Source organism: Cyanistes caeruleus, chromosome 7 (assembly GCF_971803275.1).
Source record: "Cyanistes caeruleus chromosome 7, bCyaCae1.hap1.1, whole genome shotgun sequence".
Classification (NCBI taxonomy): Eukaryota; Metazoa; Chordata; class Aves; order Passeriformes; family Paridae; genus Cyanistes; species Cyanistes caeruleus.
The window spans coordinates 9,682,062-9,693,708 of NC_141707.1; the positions used below are offsets into that span (position 1 = coordinate 9,682,062).

The 11,647-nt window shown below is 39.6% G+C and overlaps 1 protein-coding gene across 1 annotated transcript in view; it reads right to left on the bottom strand.

The window, feature by feature from the left end:
- Window positions 1-10,374, bottom strand: part of LOC111931906 (uncharacterized) — a 72,482-nt gene extending 62,108 nt beyond the window's left edge. The window contains exons 1-2 of the mRNA XM_086897842.1: window positions 10,202-10,374; window positions 9,770-9,966 (exon numbers count right to left, since the gene is read on the bottom strand). Coding sequence (XP_086753968.1) covers window positions 9,770-9,958 — 189 coding nt within the window. The 5' untranslated portion in view covers window positions 9,959-9,966; window positions 10,202-10,374. The remainder of the gene's footprint in view (window positions 1-9,769; window positions 9,967-10,201) is intronic.
- Between the last annotated feature and the right edge of the window lie 1,273 nt (window positions 10,375-11,647).

The following is an 11,647-nucleotide window of genomic DNA, read 5'->3' on the forward strand; positions in this document are numbered from 1 at the left end:
ACTACTCTGTTATTCTCTCCATTCCAGCGTTTTCTGAATGTTCAAGATAGCAATTTCAATGGCAGCCAAGGACACTGAATACATTGTATTTCAGAGACAAAAGGTCCAGTGTGATCACTGGTATTTCTACCCTGGAAAATTAGAATGACACGACCCATACAAAAATTAATACAAATGTAGAGGCATATACCAGTATTATAATCATCCTTTTTGAAATCTCATCTACACTAGTGAAATATAAGCTATAGGATAGGATAAAATAAATAAAATAGGTCTCAGGACACTCACTAATCAAATCAATACAAGTAATTTAAAAATTAGTAAACTAGCAGTGAAGGGAATACGACTCTAATCTATTGTCTCCCTTAAAAAAACCCCACACCAACCCAAAACCTTTATATATTTACTGTATTTCACCAAAATCAGAGATATGAGAACAGATCAACAACCCAATTCTCTAGGGATTAGCTACCACAGCAAAAAAGCCTTGAAGATTATACAATTGAAAAAAAATCTCGATTTGGAAACTGTATAAGGCAAGGATGGACAGCAAACTTTAAGTTCTACTGTAGAGTTCAGCACACTATACTACAGTAATTATAAGTGCATTACCAGTCTGTTTAGTAAATTTTTCCACTGCATTTTTGTCTGTAAAACTGATTTTTTCAGTTCCAACTGACTGAAACTGCTTTCTGACCTCTTGAAAGTGCCTCTTCCATATTCTGATAATATTTGCAGAACACTTATCTTCAACAATCAGTGATTTTAGCGGAGAAGAAGAGCAAGAAGTCAGCCAGGAATTCTAAATGCACTGCTTTAGTGCTTCACAGCATCCAAATGTATTTTAAATGATAATTCCAAGTACAGCGCTTTATATGCTCAATATTAACGCAATTTGTACTGGGGACCAGTTTATGCTCTGTCATGCAGAAATGCACTTCTTTTAAAGCCTATGGCCTAGGGATAAATTGCACAGACCTCTCTAAAACAAACATCATTCACATTTGTCTCCAACACCTGTTAACACAGGGGCCCCAGAAGTCGTTGTAATGTGCCAGGTGCAACCTCAAACAGTAATCATTTTCTAAAATCAGCAAGCCAGAGATAAATTTTACATTTTCCTTTCAGAGTAGTTGAAGATTTGTTGCTCTCTTCCAAAATATATAAAAAAAAAAAAAAAAAAGGAATTCAAGAATTCAAGAAATTGAAGAAAACCTAAAGCTGTTAGGAGAGAGGAGAAAAGTTTCCATCTTGCATCACTAACAGATAAACCATAAATAAACAATTAATTAATTTAAAATGCCTTTGCTTGGGAACAAAGAGACCTTGATAATACCTGAAAAATTCCCTAGTGGCCTGGAATTCACTTTTAGGCTTTTAAATTTTCTTCTCTTGGGACTTTAAAAATCTTACATTTATGAAAATAAGAGTGCATATAAAACATTCATAAAAGTATTATATACAGACAGCTTAAAAAATTCATTGCTCTTTTTCAACCTAGCATCTCTTAGCAAGATGTATATCAAACATGATCAAGGGCAGAAACAATAACCAGAATCAATTTTCAACAAGTTAGCAATTTCATTCTTCATATTTCATCTCAAGATCAGTTAGGTGAAACGTTGTAACAAGCCAAATACTGTAATCGAAGAAAATTGCTTTTTACATTTTTATCACCTCTGTCTTCCATGACAAGCACCTGTGATCATCTCAGAGTCCCAAAGGGGGCTTCTGACTGACACTGAAGAGAAATCAACAAATCAGGCACTGACCACTCCTTAAAGGAGGATTTAAGGTGATCAAAATCAGGGCAGGCTCCCAGTTTTCCTGGCAATCCCAAAGGGACAACATTCCACTAGGCACACCTCCCTCAGCCCCAGCTCACACCCAGCTCAAACACAAGCCTTGGCTGTGCAGCCTGGGTGAAAATGGCAAGCAGCCACTCACTCCAGTGAGACTGGATCAAAGGAAACAGGAAAAGAGGCTGAGCTGATTACACCATTGCTCTTTTTAAGCTGTTTGATACATCAGCAGCTCAGTGTGTGTGATACCTCAAAAACCCCTCTCAATCTATTTTTAAAAATTCATCCCCATTTAGACCCCATCTTGCCAGCCATTGACACATTTGCTGCTGGAAACATAACCCACTGTGGCAGTAAAATCCCAGTTGTATCACACACAAGGGACTTAGTCAAAATGTGTTTCTTACTAGAAATTAATTTATGCACAATGACCTGATAGCATAATTATTCTGTGAATATATTTGCTTATTGGAAATTTTTTGTTATACATAGCAATACCCTAAATTGGTCCAAGCATAAATGAAGACAGATTATATGTTAGGCCTTACAGATCTAAAGGACCCCAGGCTTTGCCTGCAATTACTCAGAGCACCAGAGGTCATATTTTCCATGCAGCTCCAATGTCACAGGAACAGTCACTTTTTCCCAACAGCTCAGCTTCCCTAATACTCTTTGAAAAATGCAGTCTGCATACTTTTTTTGAGTGCTATTTTCCACATTTTATTTAACAGGCAATTTTTTTTTTCTGGGGACTCTTGGGTTTTGTTTTCAGGGGCAGCCTTGACTGACTGTGAGCTGGAGATTCCACCAGAACCACCACAAGAAGCAACAAAAGGATGAATTTAGGCACTTCTCCACAAGAAAGAAAAGACCCCAGGAAACAGTCCAAATATGATTACAAAGAAAGAAAAAGGATGTTTAAGAGGCAGGCCATTGAAAGCCTCAGACTCCATTTGTATTTTCTAAGTCCTTGACATCACTCTACTGTTTTGACACCCATTCAACATGCTGGTTTCCAAACCTTTCTTGACTGATTGTACTATTTAGCACAGGAGCACATAGGGCAAAGATTTGAGTAGGCAGTTAACTTTTCAAAACACTTGTTTTGCATCTACCTCTCAGAAACTATTCTTAAAACTCCTTTTTATTTTTTTTTTTGAAAGAAGTGTTTAATTTCAAACATTTCTTCCCTCCAAATTCTTGCAAGAACATTAGGTGAAAACAGAGTTATTACCTTTCATCATTACATTCAATGGGAATTCTTGTTGTAATAGAAACGTTTTGTGCCCCCTGACTTTCTCAGGGTATTATACAAAATACTAAATACTCAGTATTTATAGAGGTTATTCACATAATACTGTAGCTTTTTCCATTCACATTCCTGTATCATCTACACTATTATAGTCTCTAAATCCTTAACATGCTAACATACAACAAAATTTTGGTGCACCTGAAAAATAGAAAGGGATCATTTATTCACCACGAAATTCAATTCATGCTTATCTTTTTTATCTGCTTTTAGAAATTCCTTATTCCAACAGAGCCATCACACAGGGAGTTCTATTTCAATAGACAAGAAAGTAGTAATTGTTACATTTAAAAATTGTTTCCCTGCATCTTTTTGGACAGTGCCATGCAGGACTAACAAAGCTCTTCCCCTTATAACTCAATATAGCAATTTAAGGAAAATTGTCTGGAAAGATTCACCAGAGCCTGAAGAAATTTTCTGTTCCATTATACAGTTTATCTCTCCATGATTAATTATTGGTGCCTATTTACAGACTCTGTGTTTGTAGTGAAACCCAAACAAGTTTGAGGAGCAGGGAAACAGTAGTACTGTGTGAACACCACCAAGTAGTACCAATCCCACTGCCAAATTCAGTGTGCAGTAATTGTTTCTATGTTTAATTCCCTGCTGTGTGGACAGACACTTTGTCTGGACCCTTGAGAGCCAATGAGTTCTGTAATTGCTGTAGTGGATGACAGCTCTCACACACTTGGGGTTGACATTACTTTGAACAGTGAATTGACTGGGGAACCCACAGTGGTCATCCTGCAGAATGTTCACCCTCAGAGTACTGAAAACTGCACCACATTTGGTATTTCAGCATTAACTCATTGCTGCCAGTCTATATATATTGAAAGTCATAACTTTTCAAACTACTCTGGCCAGCTTATTGTCCTCAAACCACCATAGCCCCAACAACATCAGCACGTAAAATACATGTGACATTTGGCCTTGTTTTCTGTTGGATGAATGCTATTAGATAGATGCATTCAAATAAATTTGTTTTAACCGAGACTCCTTTTTAGCATTTGAGGTTTGAAGGGAAAATGAATGCAGTATTATGTCTCCTGTGGAAAGACAATTCATTGGCAAACACAGAGCTCCATGAAATGAGCAGAAAATGTAAGACCAATTTGACTCTCTTCTTCCCCTAAAGCTCATAATAGCACAGAAAGCATTCTGTTCTGTCTCTCCTCATCGAAACATTACCGAGACAAGCCCATTTAATTGGAGCAGAAAAGGTTTTTTTCCCCCTGAAAAACCTTCAGCCTCGGTGCACATGTTAATCTGCCTTCATTCCAATTTTCTGACAGCAAGAGTCATTGGATTTATTTCACTGAATTGCAGTAGTTCACTAGTGAATTATACTATCATTTTAAACTGATTGTATTTTCTAGGCAGATAATAGCACAATCATTAGATAAGTCCAACTCCTCATTTATCAACATCTTATTCAGGTAAGTCTGAAAAGAAGAAGGTATCTTGAAACATGAGGAAAAATTAAAATACTTAAATTTACAGAGAAAATAAATTCCTGTCACATCCTTGACAGGAATATCACAATACTTTTCTTTCAGACATCTGTCTTAGAACACTTACAAAGCGCTGGGAAATTCTGAAACCTTCAAAGCTCAGCTGACTTTAGGTTCTTAGGACAGGAAGAGAATACTCAAGTTTAAACCCCTCTGCTCCACTCTGTAGCAGAGAAAACAAAGAGGAGAACATTGCTACAGGGGGGCAGGATGTCTCAACCTGCACAGACCATACCTTGGTGTCAGGGGCTGCTGCCCCGTGCCACCAGCTAATAAAAATCTCACAAATTACCACAGAATTCATGGTGGGCTGGGGGGCAGGAAGTAGGAGAGAATACTTAATTACTCCCCAGAGTAATGAAATAGCAAAGCAATAAAATAGTTCTTGTAATGTTTCACCCTGCCTTTTCCATCATTGTTGCCACAATTGCTATCATTTTTTACTGATGCTTCAAACAAATGTAGAGTTGCACTCTGGTTCACATCAGCTTCTCTCTCTGCCTGTTTTTTGAAGCATCATCTAAAGTTTCAGCACCCTGACGATTAAAGAACACGTGAGGCAAAATACACACATATTGAAAAAACACCAAACACCAACAGAACCCACATGAAATGTTTATAATGCCCTCAGAAGAGCCAGACTGAGACTGGGAATACATTCTTTTTACTTGACTTCTCCAGTGTCAGGTTGCCACTGCTGCCACTAAGATCTCACCTCCTTTATTCCCTCATTCATTCCTTCTCCAGCGAAAGTTACAGCCATGTGGATTTTTATTTTATCATTGTGATACACAGAAGGAGGCTCTGACTATTCTCTAAATGTTGTGGTCTAAGCAGCAGGCAAATCAAATGGAACAAGTATTCCAGTTAGATTTGAGTTTAGGGAAACTTTGTCTCAATATCAGGAATTTCTAGAAAAAAACTTGCATTTGTAGCAACATCCTCAAGGATTTCACTCCTACAAGGTTAAACTCATGAATGAAAAAGTTCTGCTAATGAAATACCAGAGTCCAGAACTCCCACAAACTTAGACATTTTCTACTCTCTTGAATGCAGCACACTTGGCAAGACTGCTTATTTCACTGAGTCAAGAAAGGCAGATGTAACAAGCTGTAAGAGCCAGGTAAAGCCAGCTGCTTATAACCTGGCTCTTCTGCAAGAGCAATCATGATGAGGAGATCAAGGAATAACTGTTTGTTTTGAAACATTTTTTTTATAAAACTTTTGTAAAACAAAAATGAAAATGTGTGATGGGCGGCAAGAGACTGAAGGAAGAAACATGGCTTGGCACAAAGCAGAAATAACAGTATTCTTACTGCATGCCTAACTTCTTACAAGTATTAATTTGTAAAAAATAATTTAATCACGTATAGCTCTACAACAGCTGTAAATATTCCAAGTCAGCAACAACAAAAAAATTACTTTTCAAAGTAATTCCAAGTTCTTAGCGGTCTGTAAATATAATCTATATAAACAGAACATTTTAATACTCAAGTGGAAAATGGCCATTCAGACTTCAATAGCCCTGTAGCCATATCTACCAGAAATGTTCCTTTCATCCCAATTAATTACAAGAGTGAATGCTCCTGGGAGCATTTCCCAGTTTGGATGCAGACTGAAGGTTAACCAAAAGCAGAGGTGTGATTCCAGAGCAGGGAGGTGGAGGCAGATGGAGCCAGCAAGGCAGAGAACAGAACTGAAGGGTCACACTGCAGCAGGAACACGCTCGGAGCAATGGCAAGGCTGCACAAACTGCTCCAGGCTTCTGTCAGCTTTGCTGGGAGGAATCAACACTTGGAAGTTCACATGAGAAATCAGAAAATAGGTAAACCACTGCCAGAGATGGTGGGTTTTTGTTTTACCCCCACAGAAAAGGAATTTAGGGTCTCTGGATAAGCTCTATTTTCCTATTGCATGGAGATCAGCTGAATGTATGGGAATCCTTTATAGCAGGTAAAAGCAAGAAAATCTATTTGTTTCTGTGTATCATCCTATACTGAGGTAGAGCAAACACATTTCAAAACGAGCATCTTTCTTATCCTCATTGCTACTGAATTGGAAAAATTCTTGAGTAGGAGTAGGGGGGCAGCTTTCATCTTAGCAAACTATAAAATCTTAAGTCCCAAGTCCTGCTCCCTGACAGCATTCTGAAAAGGTGCTTCAAACTATGGATTTTGAATTTGGTTCTAGATCATGAAGGAAACAGTCCATACTCGTCTCTTTCCAGTTAAATCTCAAATTGTTCTTGTGATAAATGAACTCAGAAATAAGTTTCATTCACTAGAGAAAGAGTAACCATCTATTTATCTGCTTTTAAGAAAATTGTGAAGTTTTTGATATTAAAAAGATTGATTTTAAAACCAGTTAGTGCTTATTTTGCTCACTAGTTGCTACAGGTTAGAAAATCCAATTTTTTTTTTTCACACAGCAATTCAAACTGCTGGCAGTCCTTCAGTAGGACACGTCCCCACAGACATTAGGAATTAGGAATCTGATTTTGCTACATTTACTCTTCTAATGCTGTACAAAAGGAAAACATGAAAAAGTAAAGGGAAACTCATCAAATGCTTACAAATCCATCTGAAAATAAGCCATTTTCTTTGTCACTTATTATCCATCAGTCAATCTGAGCATCTATTTTTTCATTTTTAGGTTGTCAAATCAAACTCCATTTTATTAAAATGAACCTTTAGAGTCAAATGCTGATATACAGTATGATATTTTCTGTTACATAGACATCATTTGGCTATTTGACTACAGTTCCCTTCTCATTTGAATGAGCTCCCATGCCTCTCTGACACGAGCCTCCCAGCCACCTTTTCTGACTGTCGATATTGATGCAGCAGAACATGAATAAATATGATTCAAAACATAAAGAGAGGCTCATGCAGGACAAGTCTCCATCTGTTTTTACTTCACTGGATCATCTTGTCTGTGTCCAGGTTACCCAAGGACATGGAGCTCAGGACAAGAGCATCCTACAGCAGCCTTTTGCTGTCCCCTGTGCCAACACAGCTCCTCGTGCCCCAGCACAGGCACTTGGCACAAACACAGAGTGCACCCACAAAACCAGCAGGAGGAAACAAAGCTGCTTGGGCCACTGACTATAGCAAGAGACCTCCAAAACACAACCTAATTCACCTTCCTGGACCTCAGTTCTGGAATTGTAAGGAGTGGAAGGACTTTCCACCTCCTGTAGAACCCCAGACTCTGGAAGAAACAGACTTGTGTGTGAGCATCTCGAGCAGAAAATTGTTTAGGGTTTTTCTAATATTAAAATTACATTTTCCATACAAAGCTGTAGAGCAGTTGAGTTAATAATCCCTAATTGCCATCCTAAATATAGATTTCTGTCAAGGACACATGGATATGAGTTTTGTGAAGTTAAAGGACTGGCATCCAGATTAATGGTTCCTGCTATCACCTGGAATGGAAACTTTCAATAAATGCTTGCAGCATGACTATAATTGGTTCTCTTTTTTTAGTTATTTTACAAATATTTTATGGGCAACTCTTTGTAGATGAAGTTGCTTAACTGGGATTCAAGGTAAATGGAAACCATTAAAATCTCATGGGAAAATAAGTATTCTCAGGAGAAGAAGAAACCTTGATTTGTAGTTGAGACTACAGATTAATCAGTTTACTTTCCTTTAATTTATTTAATGAAGATTTTTGCCTCCAGCTGCTTTGCTCCTAGCATTTAACCATTCCTGTTAGAAGAACCTTCGAGAAGCAAAGGTGTACCGCGCACACTGCTGACCCAAACCTTGCCCAGGGGATGTTGATACTGATCCCTGAAGTCTGGATTATGATGTTGTCTGGTCCAGCAGTGGCACAATGTGAGGTTCAGACAGAAGCCTTGCACAACACCGTGATTCCCTTCAGATCCTACTCAGCTGCATCAGCCGTGAGTCGGTGACCGAAAAGGAAAACGCTTCAAGCCCATGTCCAATTGCATGAGTTTCCAGCCTTCCAGAACTGTTAGCACTCACCTTTAGAGACAGCAGATTAGGCTCACTTTTAGTGCCTTACCATCTGGCACTGCATCACTTAATGGGTGAGCTTTCCATCCTACTTTGATCAAAATAAAACAGAAAATAAAATTCATCACAAACACCATGCTGTACACGTGCCATCCAAAAAAACTGCTTGAAAAAACACACTTGGTGCATATGTTGCATGAACAATTTGGTGTCTGAAGAAGTTATGTTCCACTCATTTTGCCAGTAAAAGTCACTAGAGTACTAGAAGGATACACAAGTAATCAAAATCTAAGAAGTTATGCATAAAGCAATTACTTCAGAAAATGATCATTCCTGTCCTCAGTAGTATTATCAAAAATCCTATTTATCTATGACTAGCCTGTAGTAAACTCAGCATACTCTAGAAAGCAGTATTATTATACAGTAAAAATAATTTAAATCAATACCTACTAAATGCAAAAATACAGGTCTTTGACAGTACCTCCCCAGGGTATGTGAAAACTACTTTTTCTATTTACTCCTTTTCAAAGTAGCATATTTTTGTATTAACTATCTGTAACTATTGGATCAGCTGTAATGTCAGTCAAAATATCTAGAATAAACCAGAATAATTATATATATATACACACTAGAATAATATTCTAGAATTGTACAGGGGCAAATGAAACCAAGTCACAGTTGTGATGCTACACCAGGCATGGTTTTATTTCTCCTTGCTTTCAGAATAACTGTAAAAGAATTACCATAACTACTACCTTTGCAGAGTGGTAATGGCATCTCTTAGCAAAAAACACTGATTTACTTTTCTAAACTTACTTTAAGTACACGTTCACATGGAAAATGTGATTTTCCTCCAGAGAATAATTTTCAGAGAGGCAGAGAAAGAGCTGGCTGATAGCAGGGACTTTGTTATTTGCCCAAAGGAGAAAAAAAAAAGCTTTAAAGATGTTCAGCATGTGCAGCTTTATGGGAGATGGTCTTTGTTCACTCTGTTTTCAAAACTGTCAGTGATTTACAGTAACTCTGTATTTGTAAGAGCTTGATGCTGCCAAGAGATAGATGCTGAGAGGTTGTTTACACAAACTCCCTTGCTTTGTGCAATGTTCAAACCGTATGCAAGCAAACATAGGAAACAATAAAATGACGGAATATTCCATTACTCACTGCATTGAAATAAGGCTTCTCCAGACATAGACTGTGTCTGACAAGGACCAGAACAAAGTCTGCTTTGCTGTCCTTGAGAAGCAGTTTCTCACTACCAGATGAAAGGCAGACCTCAGCTTTAGGGCACCTCAGGAGACAGGAACCTCGTTTTGTGTAGAATCCCAGCAGGGTCAAACTCACAAAGATCATGTAGATTCCTAGGACAGACCAGAACACACAGAGGGATGAGAGCATCAGACCCAGATAAAGGGCATTACAGCTCTGCTCTGACAGCAAACTGGACAAGGGGTGTTTGGTGGGAGCAGAACACAACAGCCTCATCAAGGGTTTGTCTTAAATTGCCTGTTGTTGTAGTTGATAGCCTGAAATGTATCTTTTCCCATCTTTCAGTTGCGATTTCCCCCTCAGCTTCTCTTTCTCCTAATTGTTTACCTGGCGTCAAGTTCCCATGGTTACTGAGGTTTCTCTCCTCAGCCCCACGGCGAGAGGCCGGATAGAGTAAAGAGAGGACCCCGCTGGCATTTCCAGCTGCTTGAAGTTTCTTTAGCCCAGGAAAGCACGGGGTTGGGAGAAGAGAGACCCTTCTTTCCAACACGGAAGTTTGTAACTCTGTTTTTCCTGTCCCAGAATGCCTCTGAGCTATGGAAGCTGTGAGGGCATGCTCACCTTCCCTTCCCTTTCATTCCCCCCTGTGCTGCCAGGAAACCAGGCCCCCCTCTCTCCTCCTCTGCCCCTCTGTGGAGAATACTCCTACACCTTTGTGGGCATTTGAAGAAATTGGTGTCTGTTATTTCTTATCTTAGTGTGTGAAACCTTGATTTGTAGAAAGTTTGTAAGATGTACTAACTGAGAAAAATAATTGGTTCTTTCTCTGATGTTCCCTCCCTCCGAGAAACCCTGTTAAAAGAGACCCCCCCAGATCCCAAATCCTTGGTCTCTCGTCCATTGGATTCCCCTTCACAGAAATAAACTGTGGAATGCAAACCAGAGAGAGAGTCCCCCCCTGATTTCTTTACTCGCTCTATAGGCTTGAATTCTTGAAGAAAATCAGTGAATCTCACAAACATATGCTGGTTCAAAACTTGAGTGGAGAGAAACCTCATCACTGAGCTAGCCGGGCCACACTCGAGAAGATCGAGTCAGCCTGTGCAGAATCTGCAAACTGGCCCATCTTCAGTGGGGTTTATTCACTTTACAAAGCCCAAAACTGTGAAACAAGACCAAGTAAATTTCAAAACTGTCAGGTTGCTCTACTTCTTGGGATACACAATGTGTTGTAAAGAACATGAACCATAGAATCTCCTGAGCTGGGAGGGACCCACAAGGATCATCCAGTCCAGCTCCTGGCCCTGCACAGACACCCCAACAATCCCACCCTGTGTTTGAGAGCATTGTCCAAACAGTCCTTGAGCTCTGACAGACTTGGGGCCGTGCCCATTCCCTGGGGAGCTTGGGCAGTGCCCAGCCACCCTCTGATGGGGAGAACCTTCTCCTAACATCCAACCTAAACCTCCCCTGGCACAGCTCCAGCCGTTCCCTCTGCTGCTGCTGCTGGTCACAGCAGAGCAGAGATCAGTACCTGCCCCTCTGCTTCCTGTCCTGGGAAAGCTGCAAACAACAAAATTTCCCCTCAGCCTCATCTTCTCTAGGCTGAAAAAGCCAAGAGCTCTCAAAAGGCTTCCCCTCTGGACTCCTCACCAGCCTTCTCAGCCTCCTTTGGAAAATCTCAGTGTATCTCTGTTATGTCGTGGTACCCAAAACTGCACACAGCACTCAAAGCTGCACCAAACAAAAGGTTTGCTCTAGGTCAGTCCCCTAAGACTCACTGAAGGCTAAAGGATTGCAGAGTTTCTCAGAGCAAAGAGCATCAAGGTGAAC